This window comes from Callorhinus ursinus, unplaced genomic scaffold, assembly GCF_003265705.2.
Source record: "Callorhinus ursinus isolate GAN/ISIS: 27379988/994484 unplaced genomic scaffold, GSC_fseal_2.0 scaffold1, whole genome shotgun sequence".
Classification (NCBI taxonomy): Eukaryota; Metazoa; Chordata; class Mammalia; order Carnivora; family Otariidae; genus Callorhinus; species Callorhinus ursinus.
In genome coordinates this window covers 99,604,423-99,628,093 of record NW_027397063.1, presented here as the reverse complement: position 1 = coordinate 99,628,093, position 23,671 = coordinate 99,604,423, and the positions used below count along the sequence as shown (strand labels likewise).

The following is a 23,671-nucleotide window of genomic DNA, read 5'->3' as shown; positions in this document are numbered from 1 at the left end:
TAGACAAGGCAAGCATTTTCCAGGTTTCCACAGATCTCTGTGGACTATTTTGTACAGGTAGGTTACTCTTTGGCCTCTGTAGACTTGTTAATCTGTTATCATTGTGTTAAAGCCTGGTTATGAACTTGCCCACCCACTATGCTGGTGCTCTCAATATGGTAATAATCGAGCTTACCCTGGTATTGACCCTGGACTCCATATGGCAAAAATGCTCTAAATTGTGGCTAAGAAGTAACTACTTCGTCAAGAGCTACTTCCCAGAAACCCCATCTGCAGAGTCAACCGAATCTTCAATCTAGCACAGAAAAATGGAAAATTCCACCTTCCCCTCTATTATTAACTAAGATATTTAATAAGACAACTTTTTTTTTCATTGGCAAATTCTAATCTGGGCCTCTTTAAGTATGAGTAGAAAAAAAAAAACAGTAATCAAATAAAGGGACCAAACGTTCAAAGGAAAGAGATTATTCTGAGGCATCATAACAAATATTCTTTAGGAAGCATGTTTACTCTAAGGATCCAAAATTTAAAAGAAAATCTAATTCATAAGCTCCTTAAGGGCAAAAAAGACATTGTCTTTCTGAGTACATTTTGAGATCAGGAAAAGTTTTAGCAGATGGAAAAACATTTTCTGTATCTGTTTTCAAAGTCAGGCTTATTAGTATAATAAGCATAATTTACACAATAAAATTCACCCTTTTCAAAAGTATACAGTCTTCATGAATTTTGACAAATGTATACAGTCACGTAACCACCACCACAATCAAGATATGGAAAATTTCCATCACCCTGAAGAGTTCCTTCCAGCAACTTGGTAGTCTACTTCTTGCCCTCACACCGATACCTCTAATTATACAACTGATCTTTTTTCTGTCTCTAGATTTGCTTTTTCACCATATATAGACCTTTGTAATTGGCTTCTTTCACTGAATATAATGATTTTGAGATTCATCCATGTTGTTGCATGTATAAGTAGTTTGTTCTACCTCATTGTATGAATGCACTACAATTTGTTTATTCATTCACTGGTTGATGGAAATGTGGATTGTTTCCAATTTGCAGCTATTATGAGTAAAGCTATTATAAATGTTCATATGCAGGTCTTTGCAGGAACATATGTTTTCATTCCTCTTGGTTAAATACTTAGGACTAATATTCCTAGGTCATATGGCAAATATGTACTTAACTTTATGAGAAACTGCCAAACTGATTTCCATCAGCAATTTATGAGGATTTCAGTTGCTTGCAACCTTGTCAGCACTTGGTATTGTCATTCTTTTTAATTTTAGCCATTCCAGTAGATGCACAGTAGTATCTAGCCATGGGTTTAACTTGCATTTCCCTAATAGCTAATGGTGTAGAACATCTTTTTATGTGCATACTTGCCATCTGTACATTTTTTTTCTGGTTAAGCATCTGTTCATATCATTTGCTCATGTCTTTACACATTAGTAATTTATATATTCTAGATACAAGTCCTTATCAGATATGTGTTTTGCAAATATGTATGGATGCAATCTGATGGCAGAAAAAGCTTGTATAATTCAAAAACAGGCATCTAGTTTTAAAACACAGTGTCAGTAATGAAAAATCTATTAGATATTGCAAAAAACATAGTGATTTAGAAGGTTATTTAAGAAACTCTCATTTTACTATAAAAAATTCCAAGCAACCAAAAAAGGAAAAGAATACTATTTATTCGCATGTGTCATCATCCAACTTCAGTAATTGTCAACATTTTTTGCTAATCTTGTCATCTCTTGCATATACTTTTTGCTGGCTTACATATTTTAAAGCTTATTCTAAGCAATATAAATGATATGATATCGATGCTAATAAACAAGTAGCATTCAAAAATGATTTTTTTAAATTTAAGGTCATCATTAGATAAGTGTTTATTGAATATCTGCTATGTGCCAGGTTTCTAGGCAAATATACCATGACAAAAGTTGGATATGCTCTTCTCATCTACATTAATGAGTGTCTATGTGCCAAACAACATAGCATAAAAATATACAAGTGGTGCCTGGGTGGCTCAGTCAGTTAAACATGTGACTCCTGATTTTGGCTCAAGTCATGATCTCAGATTCCTGAGATTGATACCTGTGTCTGGCTCCCTGCTCAGCGGGGAGTCTGCTTCTCTCCCTCTCCCTCTGCCCCTGCCCCCCCTTAACATGTGTACACATGCACACTCTCTCAAATAAATAAATCTTTAAAAAATAGACAAAATTTATGAGAAATTAGAGTAACAAATTGAAAAATCAGAGACATTAACCTCAGTTTTCTACAGACCAATTTAACAATAATATATATTATATAATTTTAAAGCTTAATTAGTATATGTATTGAGCTTTTTAACACATAGACATATATTCTTTTCAAAAACCCATGGAGCATTTACAAAATGTTGTAAAGCAAACCTTAATAAATCTCATATAGTACAACTAGTAAAGGCACATTTTTTATTGCAGTGTGATAAGTAAATATTTATACAGCAGGAAAACATAAATAATAAATAGAAATCCACTTATTAACTAAAAATAGAATGTATGTAACTATTGAGTCACAGAAAATGAAAGTATCGGTAACATTCTAATTAGAAAACAGCAATAACATGTAAACATGGCAACACAAAAATTTAATGAGAATCCCATACAATTGCACTCAGAACAAAACGTGTATATTTAAATGCTCTTATTGTTCAGTAAGAATTAATGAAACTCTGTGACCTGGTTACCGATTGATTGCCTCATCTCCAAATTTATCCTTTTTGACTGCTCTGTGAAAATGGACCTGAGCCCTTTAAATATCCTTTGCTAGCTGGCATTGCAACTGTATGTATTGGTAGAGGACTGGAGAGACATTGCAGAAAGAAAGGATTTGCTTCCTGGTTCTGATGTACTTGTTAGGCAGGCTCCTTCGGTGTAGTGGGTGGTTTTCTTCAGCACCAGACTCCTGCAGCACTTACAGCTTCTTGAGGGTTCAGCTTCTGCAGTGCATGGAGGCCAACAGCACCCAGATCTAATTTAGTATTGTGACAACAGCAGCACCCAGAGGTCAATACCTCCCCACCCCAGCCCTCGTGCACTCTTCCTTCTAAATTTTGTGCCTGCAAGTTTGTCTGCCTCGGGCAGTGCTGTTAGCTTCTCCAGCACTAGGTTCTGGCATTACTCTCAGCTTCTCCAATGCTCAGCTCCTGCAATATACAATTAATAGCAGCACCCCATGGCCAGAAGCTTGCCCTAGCACCTCCCTTGGGTAGTTTTGTAGCAAAGTGCGTACAGTAAGGCACTTCCCTGTGAAAAGTTTTTCTGATACACTGGAGGGAAGATTTCCAGCAAGATTCACCAGCACAGTAGTGCAATGACTTCTCCGCCATCCAGTGAGCCAGGACAGTATCCTTTTCAACCAGATCTGGATCTCAGCATCACCACCGCTCTGGCCGTGTAAGTGTCCCAGAGGAAAACATGAGTAATTGTGCTTTATGTTTTTTTTATAATCATAGAATGGGATAGGCCTTCCCAAGTTAGACATAAAAGAAAATACTGAAATATTTTATTTAGATTTTTATAGCAACAGACACATAGTCAAAAGACAACAAACTGGCAAAACATATAATCAGCAAAGGGCTATTTTTCTAGATATGCCATGAGTTCAAATTCAAATAAGAAAAGGATCAACCACCCAACATAAAAATGATGAAATATGTGGTATGTGTATATGTACTCATACACATGTTAGAGTTTGAGCCAGGAAATCTTTTTTTGCTTATCCAAATTCTATTTATCATGCCCTCAAGAAAGCTCTCCAGTCTTCCAAAAGAACTCCTTTGGCATCCCTTTTTTCTCAAAATTAAACACCCCCCCATTCATCTGGAAATACTAAGAATTTCTTTGAACAAATAATATATGCATACGAAACAGTTAATATTACCCAAAGTGAAACAATATTTTCTCAAAGTGAGGTCAAAGGGTTACCTGCATCAGAATCACCTGGACACTTTGTAAAACGCAAATTCATGGGTCCTCCTGCAGATGGCAGAATGAGAATCTCCAGAGGACCCAGGTGGCCCAGGCAGAAGCTGACCTTGAGTGCATTGAAAATTCTTCTCAGGTGACTCCCATGTTCCCTTAGCTTTAAGAACCTTGCCCCTGTGAATCAATAATAAAATGTCCACCTTTGTTTTGTAGAGTTCAGAGTATTTTTCATTAAATACTTTCTAATTCCATGCTCATACCCAATCTGGGTGCTTGTGAGAGCCATCAGCCCCACTTAAAAATAAGGAAATAAAGTTCAGGGAGATGTACGGACTTGCTTCAAGACTCACCTAGAAAATGGTCGAGCTCTGATTTGATTATCTTTTTTTCACAACTGCAAACTCTAGCTCCACCCCCACTTACATAAACCCCCTAAAATTCACGTTTCTTCATGTTTATAAACTTTTTTAAAAAATATTTTATTTGACACAGAGAGAGAGAGCACAAGCAGGAGGAGTGGCGGGCAGAGGGAGATGGAGAAGGGGGAGCCCCATTTGGGGTTTGATCTCAGGACCCCGGGATCATGACCTGAGCCGAAAGCAGATGCTCAACTGACTGAGCCCCGCAGGCGCCCCTCTTCATGTTTATACAGCAAACTCGTGGTGGTTCAAAACAAGAGAAGGCAACAGGAGTTAGAGGCACTTTGAGAAGATGATAGCCAACTTATAAAGAAAGGGAGGTGCTGGCTGAAACACTCAGCCTGAGTTGAGCTCAAGTTCAGATGGGGTTCAAGAACAGCTGGGCCAAAGACATGCAGCAGTAGAAGCAAGAGCCCTCATAAGAACAGCAACAAGGACCCCAGGCTAGAGGCTAGGAACCAAGCATGTCACCCAGGACCTCCGCCTCTATGGATTCCTCAGTCTGAGGGGCCACAGGTTTCTGCAGCCCCTTTCTACCTAGATGCTGGAGAATCCCCACCATAGCATAACTAGCTGTCTGGATTCATGGCCCAGCCTAGGAGCCTCAGTACACAGACCCCAGTAGAGGTTCTGGTAGCCCCAGCCCAAGACTTGCTTGCTTTTTTTTTTTTTTTTAAGATTTTATTTATTTATTTGTGAGAGAGAATGAGAAAGAGAGAGAGAGCAGGAGGGGGGGAAGGTCAGAGGGAGAAGCAGACTCCCCGCTGAGCAGGGAGCCCGATGCGGGACTCGATCCTGGGACTCCATCCCGGGACTCCAGGATCATGACCTGAGCCGAAGGCAGCTGCCTAACCAACTGAGCAACCCAGGCGCCCCAACACTTGCCTTCTGATCTCTGATATCTACTTTATGCCGTTGTCTGAATGTTTCCCTGGCTTTACAGTCTACCCTTCACGCACAAACCCCTTTAGTGACTCTATATGTACCTCTTCCCTCAACCCCCATGACACTGCAGACCTCAGGTGAAGCAGACTGTCTAGATGGGAATATCCCAGTCCTGGGACAGCTCTGAATTGCTGGGAGAATCTGTCCACTGAAATGACCTGGTGATCCCCTAAGGAAATCCTAACGAAACTCTACGGCAGCTATATGTTGGTGGGTTTTATTCTGAAGATACTGGTTTTTTGTTTGTTTGTTTGTTTTTCATTTTCATCGCTGTGTAGAATTCTGTTAGTGGGGCTACACCACATTTTTAAATCCATTCCTCTGTTGGTAGATAATTGGGTAGTTTCCAATTTGGCATGTTACAAATACTGCTGCTATGTTAATGAATTTCTCTTCGATACCTAGGAGTGGAATTGCTGTGTATTCTGGCTTTAAAAGATAATGCTAAGGAGTGATCTCTATAGGATTAACCAGCTTTCTCACTCACAGACAATATATGAGAGTTCTTGTTGCTCAGGATCCTTACCAACATTTAGTACTGTGGCACCTCAACATTTTTTCCAACCTGGTGACTGTGTAGTTTTCATTTTCATTTCTCTCAAGGCAAAATGAGAGTATTTTCATATGATTTTGATCATTAGGAGTTACCCTTATATAAAATGTGTGTTCAAGTATTTTGCCAGTTTTCCTGATTGATTGGAATGAGTTCTTTACATAGCATAGATATTAGTTCTTTGCCAGTTATGCAGGTAATAGACATTTTCTTGCATTCTGTTGTGTTCTTTTCATTCTTTATGGTATTATTTAACTAATTATTTTTCTAAAACATATTTATAATGAAACTCACTCTTGAAGAAATAAACAATTTTTTTTCTTTTAAGAGACTAAAATGAGTAATTATTGAGAGGAAAGAGATCAGACAAGATTACACATTCTGTATCGTATTTTTCTGTGTTGTTTGAATTTTTCCGGTGATCATGTACACCTTCATTCAATTTATTGAGCACATACAATGTGCCAAGAACTAATTTAGGTCCTAGAAATCCATTACTGAATAAAAGAGACAGAGACCCTTGGCCTAATGGAGCTTACAGGGTAAATTTACAGGGAAATTTTTTTATTTAAAAAATATAGAAAACTTTTATTTAGTTTCTCTCGGACTTTCATTTTGAGCTTTTAAATGCCTATACATAAAAACAACATGGCACAGAACTCAGAGCAGACATTTAAAAATACAGGCAAAACCTTTTTGTCAAGGGTTGCCATTGATTTGTCACTGATTTCAGCAGTTAATTTTTCAGAAGGCATGCCGAAATGTCAGATCCCAGTCCTAACAGATACAAATTATACAATATAATATAAAGAAATTTATTTTCAAATACCTTATTGTAATGAGCCATTTTATTTTATTATTTTTTTAGAGGGAGAGAGAGAGAGAGAGAGAGAATCTCAAGCAGGTTCCACGCTGGGTTCAATCTCAGGACCCTGAGATCATGTTGCGAGCTGAAATCAAGAGTCAGATGCTTAACTGACTGACACCCAGGCACCCATAATGAGACATTTTAAATCAGAGATACAAATAATTTAAACGTAAGTCACATTCTAGACTGAGTTTGTCATAGTCATTTAAATTTTTATTTAATTATTTTATTTTATTTTATTTTATTAAATATTTATTTAAATATAATGATCAGTAATACATAGAAAAATAAGCCAATGAGTACATAAGATATGTGAGCAAGTATACCTTACTCCATTCAGGACCCGCCCACTCCAAGCCTCTTCAACAACCCCCCTCCCCAGTTAGCAGCCTCTTGTGTGTCCTTCAGGAGATGTTCAGTCGTGTGCAAACACATAGGCATTATGTATGCGTTCTGTTTTAACTATTTTGTACTGCTGGGGTAGGTTAATCAGGGGCTGCAGATTTCTGGGGTGGGCACGAGGGGCTATGATCCAAGTAACAAAACTGGGCCAGGTGAAGTTGGAAGGGCAGGGTCAGGACGAAGCCTCTGCAGTCCCAGGCTGGCTCTCCATGCTATTGCAAGCGGCCTGCCTGGAGGTGGAGGTGCCCTCTGTGGGATCCCCAGGTTGCACCCCTCCCACCGCAGCCCAAGCTTCAGAGTGCACGTTTCCTTAGATGGCTTCCCTTCCTCTCCTTCCTCCGCCTAGAAACAAAATGAGTGCAAACTGGTGGTGGCCAGAGGGGAGGGGGATGGGTGAAATAGAGGGGATTAAGAGGTACAAACTTCCAGTTATAAAATAAATAAGTCACGGAGATGAAAAGTACAGCAGAGGGATAGAGTCAATAATATTGTAATAACGTTTTATGGTGACGGATGATAACTACACTTATCATGGTCAGGATTTCATAGCGTATATACTTGTTGAATCACTAGGTTGTACACTTGAAACTAATGTAATATTGTACACCAACTGTACTTCAATTAAAATACAAAATTAAATTAAATTAAAATAAAATAAAATGCATGCTGATATACCACTTCTACTTCCTCCCAGATTTCTAGACAGTTCCCTCTCTTCACCACACACTACTACACTCTGCAGGACATCCCTGCTCCTGCACTATCAACCCCTTCTTTTGCCTGTCCTCCCCTTATTTTTAGTTTTCCTGAGTGCAACCTTAGGGTGATTTTCTGGTTCCCTTCTGTTAGCTCCTGCCCTGCCCACACCTGTGCTTCAGGCCTCTTTGGAGGCCCAATAGCCAGTGACCTGGAAAAGATGTTTTAGATCCATAAAGTTGGCAGCCTTGAGGGATCAAGTCAATATATCTGATGTATATTTTGTAGAAATGTCTCTGCTCTGCACTACAAAAGTCTCCCCAAAATTGGGTTACCAGATTTAACAAGTAAGTATACAGGATGCCCAGTTAAATTTGAACTTCAGATAATTAACAAATAATTTTTTAGTATCAGTATGCCTGACACGATCTTTAATCTGTATTTAATCCGCCAACCCTATTCCAAAACCCAGTTGAGCAGTTAAGTTAAATAGTCTTTCTAATCTGCATGTCTTTGCCCTAAAAACAAAGTTCTAATCCTCCCTTCAATTATTGTGGCCTATGCACAGCAAAACACCCCACCAATTCAAAATTGGACATTTTGAGTAGTCTCGAGCCAGCACAGGAAGCATTTCAAAGTGGTTGCTAGGCGGCAGATCTCAATTCTGGAAAGCATTTTTCAAATTCTGTTAGTACTGCTTGGTGAGAGGAGCTTGGTAATGAGCCCAGATGTGTTTGGTTTACCATTTTTCTTCCAATTTAAAATCTATGGCAAAATGGAGTTTAAATTACACTTCTAAAAAGCTTTGCCTTTTGAACCAAATGTCAGAATATCTAGGTAAACACAGAATTTAGTAGTCATGGGCTTAATTTATTTCAGCTGTTTTTTCCTCCTGAATTTTTGAGATAGGTAAGACTGGATTTCTTCCAAACAAATCTGGGCAGAAGAAAACTTGAAAGTATTGGCCAGTTTTAAGTGTCCCCACATGATTCCTGAAACAGTTTTACCTGAGAAATGGAGTGTACCCAACAGATTTGTCTTTTTTAATCTCAAGTTCTTTTGCAAACACCAGCTTCTTCACACAAAAGGAACAGTGTGGCCTATTCAGATATCGCTTCGTTCAAATTACTTAACAAACTTTAAGAAACGAGAGTTGTGATTCTACATTCTGTCTTGATGATCCAGAGAAAAAGCAGGATCCAGGAAAGGACAGAAAAGGGAAACAGACACTGGGAACTTATCACCTAAGGAAATCAGTGATAGTGATGATGGCACCCTTCATCCAATTTCCCCAAAAAGGAACAGAACTCTGCTTAGAGCATGTTCATCATATTTTGCCATTAAGATTGTGCTAAGAGCAGACTCCAAATTACACATAATAGAATTCAACCATACCAGCATCGTTGTTCAATAAAGTGTTCTCTTATACTACCCTACCTATTCCAGGCATTGAAGAATGGGAACAAAGCAAAGAATTATGGAAATTTAGAGCTGGAAAGAACCTTTTTTTTTTCTTATTGGTGCTCAGATTTTGCAAAGAAATGATTTAAAGATTTATCAGCAGACAATTTGCTTATCAATTATATAATATTAGGTGGAACCATATGAAATCGCTGGTATATGACTGCTTTTGACTTACAAAAATGACAATTCCGTTTGATTCTACCTAAGGCTATGCAGACATAAGAAATACATGGTAGTTCTCTAAGGACTGGAATGATATGGTATGGAATGGTATCTAAGGTAAATTATAAAGTACAGAATGCTGTTACAGAATATTCGTGTATATGTGTCTACTGTATGTGGGGATATATATGCTTGTTTACATCCCACCATAAATATGAAAACTTATAAAATACAACAAACTTGTCACAGTGGATGCCTCTAGAAGGCCAAGTGGGAAACTTTTTACTTTGTGCAATTTTTACCCCATAAACATTCAAATTTTAAAGATGAAGGGGGAAAAAAAAAAGCCAAACCACAAAGAAAAGTACTGTATAAAGTGAAGGGTCTGTTCAAGCCATACAGTAACCTCAGACCAGAACCCATTGAAGAAAGTGGCTGCCCAATCGCTTATCTCATTCCTACAATTCAAGGAACAAAACAAAAGCTCTTGGGGCCTGACCGTTTCTGAAAATCACTCTCCACACTGACCTTGTGGTTTACCTGGAATCTCAATCTCTCTAGTTAAATGAAGACCCTCACTGGAAGGTCAATATATTACATCTGAATCATTCTCACTGTAATAGTGGATTAGCGGATTGGTTGCTTCCTGCAAGGCCTAGGAGCAGGAGAGAAGCTCTTTCTCTCTTGAGCAAGTCTTCCTACCATTTCCTTGGGTCCTGTCAAGAAGAGTCCTCTAAGTTCTAAACTTGTTGAAACACTTTTCTCATTATGATCTTTTTTTTTTTTTTAACCCTAGAGTTAGAATAACAGAATTTGATTCTAATGAGTTGCTGTTCAAGATAAGGGGCAAGTTAGTTAGGAGTTAGGTTTTGTACAATTATCTGCCCAGGTCCCCCTACAATCCCCACTGCACCTCCGTGTCTCCCTTTCCCTCAACCATTAGACTGGCCACACCCAAATTATTCTATTCGTACCAGTGTTTTCCAAACTGTACTGAGGAGGAAGAACAACTTCAATTTATAGTTGAAGAAAACTGTGGGCTTAGAAATTAAGTGACTTGTACTTATTCCCACAATAAGAAAGTGGCAGGCACAAACTGAAACCCAGCTTCCTGACTTCCAGCCAAGTGTCCCCAGTCTTGAAATAAAACTGCTTATTTCTCCTTCCCCCCGCCCCCCCCGTGCCTGCCCTTTTTTTCCTCCTCCCTTTTACTGTCAAAATTCCCACACTTGCAGTTATATGCCTGTGGTCTTTCCTGATAGGCTGTTAGCAGGACTATGGCAGGGACTTTCTTTACTACTGTATCTATAGCGAGCCTAGGGCTTGGCATCAACAAGGAGCCAAATAAATATTAGTTAATGACCAGGACTGCTGATCTGACTTCCGTTGCTGAAACTCTCCCTTTCTAAAGCTTTTGTGTTTGTCTTCCTAATTGGATGATCCCTTGACGGCGTGCTGACCACACTGACTCCATCTTGGGCCCTCCATCTTGTCCATGAGTGCGCAATGACCTCCCTCAGGGCTATGTGTTCCAGGCTCCGTGGAGATTGATGTGTGGCCCTGACTGGAATGCAGGAAGGCTTGTTCTGATCTTCCCTAAAGGGGCACACTAAAGGTACCACTTTAGGTGACTAGCAGACATGACTGGTACACAGAAAGCTCCCCTTTAGCTAACTGGTAGAGACTCGCTGGTGCACGGATGGTGCCACTTTAGGTAACTATACTTTGACCTCACCACCATGCCCTTTGCTCTATAAAACCTGTAGATTAAAGTCCGAATGAGGGTGGAGAATGGGAGCGTAGTGCCGTGGATTCCCCATCTGTTTGATCCTTCTGTCGGTAAGTTACCCTGAGTACTCTGTGCATGGTATGGAGTGGCTTGCTTCGTTTTTCAGTCCCAAACTTCGTTTCTCAGTCTGGAGAATACTTTGCTGACCCTCCTCCACCTTCTAACAGCCCTCTTGCTCTACCTCCTCTTTCTCTGGATGTTATCATCAATTGATCAATCTGTCCATTACTGAAGAACGACAGGAGATGGAGAGAGAACCAGTCTGATGTTGGAAGTGCTTACATTTGTGGAAAATGTGGATATAAATGAATAATGGAGTCACAAACAGTAGGACAATGGTGTAATAGTTATGAGCCGGATTTGAGCCAGACTCCAGGGGTACTTAGCCTCTCTGTGCTCTTGGTTGCCTCATTTATAAAATGGAGATAGTGACACTTTCTAATTCATAAGGTTATTGTGAGGATTAAGTTATTTAATACATTTGAAGCACTTCAAAGAGGGTCTGGTGTATCCTAAGTGCTCAAAAAATGTTTTAAAAAACATATAGAGTAATATATAAATCATTATAGTAAGTGCTGTAGAAAGTCTCCTTTTAAGAACTTTTTTCCCAGTGAGAACTAATTAGTTCTCAAAATTTCCTTTTCACATATCTCTTCCCAGACTTTTCTTTGTCATTTTGACTTTATCTTTTCATCGTACCAGCCACTAAGCCAGGCCAGGATGTTTTAAGGTCCAAGAAAGGGGGAACTGAGGAGCCCCAGATAATAGCCGACACCAACCAGAAGGCATGTGAGTGAGGCTGTGTTCTTCTGATCCAGCCCATCCCACAGCTGGCTGCAGGAATATGCAAGAGCCCAGGAGACCAGCAGAAGAACCAAGAACCAGCCCACAGGATGGTGAGAAACCATAAATAATAACAGTTGCTTTTTAAGCCACTAAGTGGTAAGATGGTTTGTTTCACAGCAAAGCATGACAGAAATTTTGCTGTCCAGAGGTGGACATGCCAATATTTTAAATATTCCAAATCCAGATGTGGTCTATACAAATAGCTCCTTGCATTTCTAAAAACGCAAAGTAGGACATTCTGTATGATGTTTAAAAGCATTTTTTTCTACATATTTTGAATTTTTTATGAATAATTCTATATCTGCACTATTATTTTTGGTGGTTGCATTGTACATCATGATTTATTAATGAGTCTCCTATTGACGAACACTTAGTATACTTCTAATTTTTTGCCATGGTAAGAAATGTTTTGATGAATATCTTTGAACATACTTCTTTGCACACCTCGAGGATTATCTCCTCAGGATTTTATCCTGCATAATGTAATTAATATATCAAACATTTGTCTGTTTTCAAGGTTTTGAGTATGTATCATCTGACTGCCCTCCAGAAAGGTTGTACCAATTTACATTCTTACCATCAATGGGTCAGAACTTTCTCTTTTGCCTGCACGTTTACCAACAGTGGGTTTAAAAAAAAAAATCTTTGTTGACCTAATGGATGAAGACCTATGATCTCATTACTGTTTTAATTGTATTTTTACTGTTGAGGCTGAATGTGTTTTCATGTGTAGTGGGCATTTGTGTCTTCTCTAAAACTTGCATTCTCACTCTGCTCATTTTTCCATTGTTACCTTTTTCTTATTGATTTGTGAATGATACAGATATTAATGCTTTGTCTATTCTGTATGTATATATCAATATTTTCCTCTAATTTTTGTCTAAGATTTCTCTCAGATTTTATGGGCTTAGGTGGATTTTTTAAAAATCCACAAACAAATCTTTTTATTTTTATTTCTGAGAATGGTGTTGACAGATTTATTGTTTTAAACAATAGTGAAGCTTACGTACTTTGAGAAAATGTCAGATACTATCCAGGTAAAATCCAGGTCCCTTAGTTTATGCCACACACCACATTCTGTTCTCACCATATTTAGCCACATGAATCTCCCACAACTTCTAACTACAAACTCTCAGTTCTTGTGAGTTTAGTTTGTGGTGTGTGGTGCTTGTGGGCTCTGAAGTCTGAGTCTGACAGACCTGAGTTAGGATTCTGACTCCACCACTCACCAACAGTATGAGAAGGGCTTTTTGAACCTCGGCACTTCATATTTAATTGGAGACAGGATTAAGAGAGTTTGAATTATATGTAATGAATGACAATGTTTGACATATACTTGGCACTAAATAAATATGTTTTCCAGTCATCCCCCCATGTTTTTGCTCATGCATGCAAAATATGTTTCTGGGATACACGTCTCTTATTCTCCACCTCACAATATTTTCCCTAGTCTTCTGGCCTAGTTTTATCCAGACTTTTTTTTTTTTAAGATTTTATTTATTTATTCGACAGAGAGACACACAGCAAGAGGGGGAACACAAGCAGGGGGAGTGGGAGAGAGAGACGTGGGCTTCCCGCGGAGCAGGGAGCCCAACGCGGGGCTCGATCCTAGGACCCTGGGATAGTGACCGGAGCTGAAGGCAGACACTCAATGACTGAGTCACCCAGGAGTGAAGGTGGTCAAAAGGTGCAAACTTGGGAATTATTCTGGGGATCTAAAGTACAGCATGGTGATTATAGTTAATACTTTATTGTATATTTGAAAGTTGCTAAGAGCAAATCGAGAAAGTTCTCATCACACACAAAAATTATAATGGAGGTAATGCATGTTAACTTATAATCATTTTGAAATATATACATATATTTATGTATACATATACATATACCAAATCATTATGCTATACACCTTAAACTAGTACAGTGGATGTCAATTATAACTCAATAGAACTGGATATTTTTAAAAATTAAAAAAAATAAAATATATACACCATTGGAATATGTCATTCCTCATTAACTCAATATACACATTTCTCCAATTCTAAGAAGTATTTTGGCCCCACATTTTAATGTATCTGAAACTGGGATATGTCTTACTTAAGAAACAGACATTGGTCAAATGAAATCATGATATTGTTGGCATTGCCTCTGTATTTGTGAATATGGTCATAACTGTAGTTATGTATAGTTATAGTTATGTATAACTATAGTTAAGGCGTGGAATTTAATTTGTCAGAAACTTCTTTGTGGCCATTAACAGAGAAGTGCAGGGCTTATAGTGGCATATGATTCAGATGAACAAGAAATCTATGCTTTTGATCAAATAGGATAGCACCAGCATCAAACTTGCAGAATGATTGTTAGTGGCTAGAGCAAATTCCAGAGATAAGACTAGCATATTCTTTTAAGAAATGCTGCCCTATCAACAATATTGTGCAGAAAAACACACATATTGATGCTTTGTGTGAAAAGGGATTCAGAAGAGTTAGATGTAGTGTACAGAATTTTTAAAAATTCTTTACTCAATTTATTTTGCTTATATTTCCCTTTGCCCTATATGCACATCACTGTAAAAAATCTATGTCTAAGTCTAAAAGCACTCTTTAATTAAGTAGAAAACAAAAATCCTGTATGACAACATGTTGTGTCGTAGTTTAACTGGCAACTCTTTCCTATCTTGGTGGCACATTCAACTGAAGATGGCTTCAATTTGGATATGATAAATTGAATGGAGGCTAAACTCAGCAGTAAGTCTGTGAATTTCCAGACTTCCCCTAGTGAAGGAACAGAGCTTGGTGTCTTGCTGTTGTTGTTTTGGTGGATATGATGCAGTTGCCTAGGAATGAGGTAGGAAGATCCTGTGATTTCTTTGACAGTCCTCTGCTACACTTGTTTGCAGACCCAACATAGGTTGAAGAGAAGCTAGCTTCACTTATCACCATTTATAAATTTTTTAAAAAAATTTTTATTTATTTATTTGAGAGAGAGAGAGAGAGAGAAACAGCATGAGAGGGGAGAGGGTCAGAGGGAGAAGCCAGCTCCCTGCTGAGCTGGGAGTCCAAAGGAGGACTTGATCTCAGGACTCCGACCTGAGCCGAAGGCAGTCGCTTAACCAACTGAGCCACCCAGGTGCCCCCATTTATAACTTCTTAACATAAGTCACAGATTGCATTCTCAATCAAGCATGTAATTTATCATTAGCTAAGCATTTTTAAATTATAAAAATATATTAAAATTATATTTTCCAATATAAATGTAATATATGTTAGTATGGAAAATGTTCTGTGTTAAAAAGTCGCTATGTATGAGTATGTAATCAGCTGTATTTTTTCTTTAAATTTCTTAAAATTAAAAAAAAAACTTCTTGATGCCATTTCTTCTTTACAGAAGTATCTCCAATCAAAGTAATATATATTCAGTGTATAGCATTTGGTAATACAGAGAAGTATAAAACATGAAAATCTCATGCTTCATCTCACAACCCAGAGCTTGCCTCTCAATATTTTTGGCCATTACATTCAATGTATGTAGGGCAAAAATGGGTAGCTTAACTTGCACACAGTGGATGTGCACTGTATCTCTGCTGAATGAATGCATGAATGCTGAACAAGAACTTGGAGAACAGCCCATGTGTGCTGCTGACAGAATTAATTACATAGATCTTACGGTCATTTGTCCTTTCAAGTTTGCCTTATTCTTCTCACATAGCAGGAACTTGGCCAGGATGCTGCGGACTTTCTACTATTTGGCAAAGGAGCACTCTGGAAGGATGGTCACTGTCGTTACTTCATTCCTCTCACAAATTCATTCAACAAATACTCATTAAGTGCCCACTGTGTGCCTGGAATAGAGGGGCAAAACATCAACATGGCTCCTGCCTTCTTGAAGCTTACAGTCTAAACACGACAAAACAGATAACAAACATAAACACAAAAATAAATGTGTATATATGTAAACTGTCATTAAATGTAGAAAAGGAAGAGAACAGGTGGCTGGGAAAATAAGCAGAGGGATGGTCTGATTCAGGAGGGGTCAGGGAAGTCTCTTCTGATGGAGTAACAAGTCAGAAGGTCCCGGAGGAACAAAAGGGCAGGTTCTGGGGTGGTCAAACTTGAAGTGGCTGTGGCCTAAGAATAATGACGGAAAAAACGTTGGGAGAAAAGACTGCTGCAGAGGTAAGCAGGTCCTGCAAAGCCTCATAAATTACGGAGTTTGAATTTTATTTTATGTATGCTTAGAAACCTATATATATATATTTGTAATTTAAATTACATTTATTTTTTAATTGGTAGAATTCAGCATTCAAAGCATAAAATGTTCTGGGCACTTGTGTGGTTCAGTTGGTTGGGACTCAGGATTTCCTCAGAGGTCACGGCCTCAGGGTCCTGAGATCCAGCCCCACAGCGGCTGGCACTGGGGGTGGAGTCTGCTTAAGATTTACTCTTTCTCGCCCTCTGCCCCTCCCCCTCTCTAACAACAACAACAAAAAACAAACACAAAGCACGAAAGATCCAAGATCTTTTAAAGAAAACTCCCGCTCCCACCAGTTTCCTAGGCACCCAGTCCCCCCTCCCCCCACCAGCTGCCTGCACGCAACCCTCCGGAAATACTCTAAGCACAAGCAAGCGTATCTAACAGTCTGTATGTATAAGATATTTTAAACAGGGGAGCGAGGCCATCAGATTTGCGTTTTAAGACCACCCGAGCGCTGAGAGGGCAGTGGCTCTCAGCGATTAGAGCTACGCATCCCAGCTCACGCATTTCACGAACCCTCCTCGCCCCGGACTACCCCCCCTAACCCACCCCATCCCCCCACCCCAACCCTGCCCAGGGCTTTCTAAATTGCAGCTCGGCATGGCTCCCACGCTCGTTCTCACGCTGGTTCCTGGCAACCACCTAGCGCGCCCACAGCTCCCGGCACAGAACCCTGGAGTTCCGCACCCAGCCCACGTGTGCTCCAGTGTTTTAGAGCGAGATGGGAGGGGATCGAACGTACGCCAAGGCGGGAAGGGAGGCTCAGCTCTCGCTGCGACAGAGGCGGGTCAGAGAGTAGCTAAGTCTGGGGCGGGGCCAAGGCTGAGGGCTGGACCAAGCTTGAGGGCGGAGCCGACGACTCGGGTCGGCCGCTGTGCTCTCCAGAGCTCCGCGGCTGCTGAGATTCCGTCTGAGACCCGGGCCACCCAAGGGGCGGTGGGCGCTCGCTGGCCCTGAGCTCTGTAAAGCCCCGAAGGTAATTCCGCCTAGGAGCCGGGCGGCTTGAGCGAAAGGGGACCAACGACGGGGCTGGGCAGCTGATGGCGGCGGAGGGGCGCGTCGCGCGGCAAGTTGTTTCCCCAGAACGCTGAACTCGTCGCAAAGTTTCCTGTGCATTAGCTTGCACCCTGCGTACTGGTGGCGGGCTTTTTCCGTGCGGGTGGTCTTTGGACGCTGCAGGGACGCGGAGGTAATTGGATTATTCCGCCTGGGCACAGCCCAGATTTCTGTCCTGGACCACGCGTTGCGGTGGGCGCAGATTTTGCCCTAGAAGCGGTGGGTAGTCGACACGCAGTTGTGTCGCGCAGAGCAGTCGGGTGACCGCCACACTCGGAGCGCGCGTCTGCAAGGCGTGTCTGCTTGTCCGGAGGCAAAGTTCCATGATTTCTTTCCTCTTTAGGCAAGACTAACTGGGTGCTGTTCCCTCCGGGGCTGACCTCCGAGTCTCCGCTATGGACAGCGAGAGTGAAGTGGATTTTTCTAGCAACAGCTTGACCCCTTTGTGGCGGAGGCGGTCAACTCCTCAGCCTCAGTTGCTGGGCCGGAGCAAGCCGAGGCCCCAGTCCTACCAGAGCCCCAGCGGGTTGCTGATCACGGATTTCCCAGTGGAAGACCGAGGGACGCTCCCCACTGTGCAGACTCCCACCCAGGTACCCACCGCTTCTGAGGGCAGGACCGTCCAGGGGAACCCCCTGCTTCTGTGTGCCCATAGGAGGGTGGTGACCAATGGGAGGACGATCTCCCCGGAATATAGAGCTGTCTCTCCTCGGCTCCGACGGCCCAAGTCTCCCCAGGCTCCCAAAGCGGTGTTAGGGGGCTCCCCGAAATCCCCAGCGAATGGCACTGTGATGTCCCCCCTACCGCAGCCTCTGCGCCCGCAGCGGACTCCCAACTCGCTCGCCTGCTGCAGCCGGGAGGTAGACCTGACCGGACTGACCACCAGTCCCCTGTCTTCACCCGCTGCAAATGGGCTTTTCCCTAAAATCGACTCCCCAGGCTCTGGTTCGCGATCTGGCCAGACGACTAAGGACCCTGAGCCGGGACCCTCGAAACTCTCTCCTGCGCCCCAGAAAAGGTCTTTGGAGCACAAACTCCCCCTCCAAAGGCTGCCCTCACAGGAGAACGAGCTGCCAGAGAATCCTTCAGTGGTTTTGAGCACAAACAGCCCCGCCGCCCTCAAAGTGGGGAAGCAGCAAATCATTCCGAAAAGCCTGGCCTCGGAAATTAAAATAAGTAAATCCAACAGTCAGAATGTGGAGCCCCACAGGAGACTCCTCAAGGTGCGCAGCATGGTGGAGGGCCTCGGAGCGTCTCTGGGCCCCGCAGAGGATGAGGGCGAGGCTGAGAACGACGTGGACAGCCCAGGGTCTCTGCGGAGAGGCTTGCGATCCACGTCCTATCGCAGGGCGGTGGTCAGTGGCTTTGATTTTGACAGTCCTACCACTTCAAAGAAGAAGAACAGAATGTCCCAGCCCGTTCTGAAAGCGGTGATGGAAGACAAGGAGAAGTTTTCCAGTCTGGGAAGGATGAAGGTAAGAGTGGGCAGGAGTGACACTCACGAAGCCAGGCATTCACCGAGCCAAAAGCGAAGGTGTTGGGGGTGGGGAGGAGGGGCACAGAGGAAACCAGAAGTTATTCTCTTAACTCTTGTTGATCAGGCCTGTGCACATCTATCTCTTGGCCATGCCGTTGCTGGCAGTCACAGCCAGGTTAATGCAACTTTGTGGGAGGAAGTAAAACTCTTATCACAGTTTTAACTTTAATCTCAGGCAAAGTGTGGGGATCTAATGTGAAAAAGAAATGCAGCAAATTAGGTGTTGGCTGGGTCCTGAACACTTTTAATACAGGAAGCTGAACAGAGGAGTGGAGACATGGTATTCTTGACTATATGGTCAAACTGTCTGGAGCTTGTCTGGAGGTCTCAGGGGTTGCTGATTCATCACTGCTGATACAGGAAACTCCTGATTTCTTTTGAGCACATTGATTATTTTAGTTACTGGAAGTAATTTATTTACATTAATTAATTACAGAATTATTTTTTTGAGTGGTGATCACACACTAAATACCATTCAGGTAAAATATGAATTTTAAAAAATCGTCGGAATTACAGAAGATACAAATAGTTTGTCATCTTTGTTGTTGCTTGTTTCTGTTACCACTGTCTGTGGTTGTATTTATTCCCATGTTGTGCCCATTTATTCTTGAACTTGAATGCATCTAACAAGTGAGTAGCCCAGAACCTCAGGTTCAAGTGAATTGTGTGTATTGCGCCCTGATAAAGGCCTGGGAGTTGCATGTGTTAAAATATTGCCAAACATGACATAAAGAGATAGGGGAGAACTAAAGAAGGATATTTTGGAGTGTACAAATGCTCCTTTCTCTGGGAACAAGACAGATCTCAGCAGAAATTCATTTTGGCAGCCACAACTTTTCTTGATTAATCAGAGAACTGGAACCAGTTTATATAAATGTCAATATGTAATATACAAGGAGGGTTATTTTATTTTTGATCTCATGGCCTTAAAGAAATTACCTAACATTTTAGGTACCCCCCCCCCAACTCTACAAGTATAGCAAAGTTCAATTTAACAGTGATGGTGAATCATGAGTAGTGAAATGAGCTGAACTACTGGTCATTTGAGGATTCTCAAGATCTTTTGCTGGGGTGTGGGGGACATTGTACATTTTATTTCACCATTTTAGTCGATTGTGGTAGTCAGGTGAGCGAACTAATCAGGGGATCCATCATCTGCTGTATGCTTTTGGAAATCTAATGAATGTAACAACAAGAAGTAGTACTTTTTCTTAAAATAGCTGTATTTTCTATTTGGCTCATTCATACATAGTTTGCTTTGCTTTTTCCTTTTTTGCTTTTCTTGTTTCTTAGAAAAAAATGCTGAAAGGACAAGGAACATTTGATGGGGAAGGTAAGCATTTGATTTTCCAGACTTTTATTGCTGTTTCAATGTGGAATATCAATTATAAGTTGAAATCCAACTGCAGTAACAAAAAGTTACTTAAGATGAGAAAAATGTCCAACTTCTTCCCAAATTATACAGTACAAAGCTCTGCACTAAGCTAAATTTTCATCCGGTAATACCAGCAGTGAATGGAATTAATGGCATTCTTTGTAAGCTGATAACTTTGTCAGCCAATGTCCTGGATTTTTAATTCTTATCTACTCTGGCTCTAGCTTCACCTCCCTCAAAAAATGGAGAAAGAGTAAGAGCTAGTCTGGCTTTTTAGTTAAAAATCCTCTGAGTTTGACATTTAGATCTTAAGTCATATTTCCTTTGACTTAATATTCTTTCCCCCACTTTTCCACATTTTAGTGTCACTGCTGATTTCCTGTTTGCTTATCAAGTTTCAATTTTGGGGAAATCTAATGCTCCTGGCTGCTGGAAACATATTCCTAAGAATCTGTAACCCGTATAGAAAAGCTGCTTCAGCCAGGTGTTCAAACCCTAATCAGATTAGCGGACTTTGGTAAACAGATGGGTCAAGTGTCAACCAACTGGAAGGGCACAGAGCGAGTGAGCAGCCCCACCTGCAGCCCTTGCAGGTCTGGGGAGCATGGTGGAGGTAGTTACTTGCTGTCATACTTTGAACTGTTAAGATTTTCTGACCTTTAAAGAGTCATGAAGAAGGGTATGCCTGTCTATAAGTAAATCTGATATAAAATCACCCAGAGTTATAAAATACATAATCTTAGGGGGTTATAAACTATTTCCCTTAGAAAATTTCCCTTCTTACAAAAATCAGTTCCCTTGGAGTATTTCAGCATGACCAGTTTAAAAAAACGTTTTCATTGCACCAATCTTAGGAAACTGCTCTATATGGAGAAGAAGCCCAGGTATAGTATTTTAGCTGGTTTGGATAAATTCATCTCCCTGGTTTTATAATTGAGGAAACTGGGACCTTAGAGAGATTTAGTGCCTTGCCCACTGCACTATCACATAGCACTAGTAGAGATAACTGGTTCTTAGTCCAGTTTGCTTCCTTTGTATCACTTTACGACCATGAAGTGAACAGAGCGTCTACCTAATGCGTATTTAGAGATGTTTTGTATCTTCTCAAATATGACATTGATTCTGGGATCTCTGTCTTAAAGGGTTAGAAATTGTTGAGCTTTTTTTTTCAAGTCGGAGGACACAACTTTTTTATAGTTCTATGTTGTTTCCTTTTATATGGAGCTGTTTCTATGCACTCTCTTGTGTCTTCTCAAATATGATGACCTAGAAATTGTTCTCACATATATGTACATGAGGAATACAGAATTCTTACAGTTAACGACTAACAAGAATTGTAACTCAGGATGAGATGCGGTAGAGTGGTGAGAACCTCTCATGGTGGAGTCAGGGACCTGGGCTCCTCTCCTACTGCTTCTGTTCATCGGTTGAGTGACACTGAGCAAGCATCTTAGCCTCACCAAACCTTAGTTTCATCATGTATGAAAGGAGGCTAATAATACTATTATTGCCTGGGTTTGTTGTGAGAATGAATGAGGAATCTTACCAACAGTGTATGCATATGTCAGACAATCAGAGAACAGTAAAATCTTGCACTGAGTCCGGGATTATTTTAGTCATGGTGCCTACAGAACATGCAGCAGTCCATGAGAGAGGAGGCAGACATTTGCCCCCTTCGGTAGGTGGGAAAGGCATGGCAAGCTCAGTGTGTCCCACACCAAGTGCCAAGTCTTTCCCTCTGAAGCCGAATCTCTTCGGGTGTTGCCATCTCGTCCCGTGCCGTTGTTGGGACCTGCCGACCTAGGTAACATCCTTACCACCTCCCTTTCTCTGACCCCCATCTCCAGTCTGTCCCCAGGAGCCCAAGTGTCCATTCTCCCATAGCATCCTACTGAGTCCCCTACGCACTCAGTGATTTGCTACAACAAGAGAATCAAATCTTTCCTTTCCACGGATTCCCACTGCAATCAGGATAAAATACACTCTTCACAGTGTGAAAGAAATTCAGTTGTTTTGTACTTGGGATAAAAATCTAGTTCTTTAACATTGCCTGCAAACCTCTGCTTGATTGAGACTGTCTGGCTCGTCTTCCTAAACTCACCTTGCACCTTTGTCCACTAGACACCCATGCTCTACAGGTGGACTTTTCCTTTCTTCTTCTAAGGTATTACGTTTGTTCTTGCCTCGGGGCTTTTGTATATGCTTTCTCCTTTATCTCTGTAGCTTCTCAGCTTTCAGATCTTAAATTTTTCTTAGTAACACCCGTCTGACCTCCAGACTGGGTCACGCCTGCTGAGAGTCTGTTCTCAGAATACCTGTATATAAATTGTTCAGCTTATAGGTATGTTTATGTACAAGATTATTGTGTCCTCAACCCAATAATGACTTGCCTTCTCACTTGGAGTGAAAACCAGAGTACTTTCAATGGCACTGAGTCAAGGGCCTGCATGATCTGCCTCCTATTCACCCCCAGCCCCCCTCTCTTAAGCTTTCTCCCTTTCCTTACCCCATTTCAGGCATACAGACCTCCTTGCTGATCTTTGTACACGTAGATGTACAAAACAGACTCCTGTCCCAGGACTTTTGTACTTGCTCTTCCCTCTGATGATATGTTCTTTCCCCAGCTGTAAGGTGGCTTGCTTTCTCACCTCTTTTAGGTCTTTGCTTGAATGTCATCTTGGTGAGGCCTCCCCAGACCACCCTATTTAAAAATATACATACCCCCCTTGTAATGCTCCCCTCCTTTCCCTGTTTTATTTTTCTCCATGACACTTACCGGCATCTGACATACCCTGAAAGTTACTTGTTTATTTATTGCCATTCTCTGCTGACTCTGATGTCCACTCTATGAAGATTCGGATTTTTATCTTTTTTGTTCATCGTTATATCCCTAGTGCCTAGCAGTTGTTGGCATCTAGTAGGCATTTTCCAAATATCAGTTGAATGAATAAATGAATGAGTAACTTGGACTATTTTCTCTTCCTATTTTTAGCTCATGAGGACACAGGAAGTGTCTTTTATTCTCCACTTACTCCCAGCCCTTGGCATATTGTAGATATACAATAAATGTTTGTTAAATGGGTAAATGAATGGTGATGGACTTTGAAGGAAAAGAAGGATATGAATTCGGTTTAACCTCCCCCCCCAAAAAAAAACAAAACCAGTGATTTAACAGGCATGGCTATCCTCCATGAATGGTGGGCAGAGATGTGGAAACTGCTTCAGTGGGTATTTCATGCATGGATCCCTTGCCTTCCCCTGCATGAATTTGGGACAGGGCTGTGTGAGTGAGAAAATCACTTTTTGGTAATTATTCTTCAGTGACAAAATC

General features: G+C 41.1%; 1 protein-coding gene and 1 long non-coding RNA gene across 5 annotated transcripts in view; one reads left to right on the top strand and one right to left on the bottom strand.

The window, feature by feature from the left end:
* Positions 1-3,983: 3,983 nt before the first annotated feature.
* Positions 3,984-17,186, bottom strand: LOC141373749 (uncharacterized). The gene is made up of 3 exons (XR_012380066.1): positions 17,115-17,186; positions 15,785-15,959; positions 3,984-4,151 (listed from the first exon to the last, which is right to left on the bottom strand). It is a non-coding gene; the product is annotated as an uncharacterized lncRNA (long non-coding RNA).
* A 39-nt stretch (positions 17,187-17,225) lies between these two features.
* The window catches only part of ARHGEF26 (Rho guanine nucleotide exchange factor 26), a 118,963-nt gene continuing 112,517 nt past the window's right edge, over positions 17,226-23,671 (top strand). The window contains exons 1-3 of one of the 4 annotated variants that reach the window (XM_025880120.2): positions 17,226-17,348; positions 17,772-18,903; positions 20,259-20,298. In XM_025880120.2, coding sequence (XP_025735905.1) covers positions 17,824-18,903; positions 20,259-20,298 — 1,120 coding nt within the window. In that variant the 5' untranslated portion in view covers positions 17,226-17,348; positions 17,772-17,823. Of the gene's footprint in view, positions 18,904-20,258; positions 20,299-23,671 lie in introns of all 4 variants that reach the window. The other 3 variants (XM_073898386.1, XM_073898380.1, XM_073898374.1) reach the window with 3 other exon arrangements.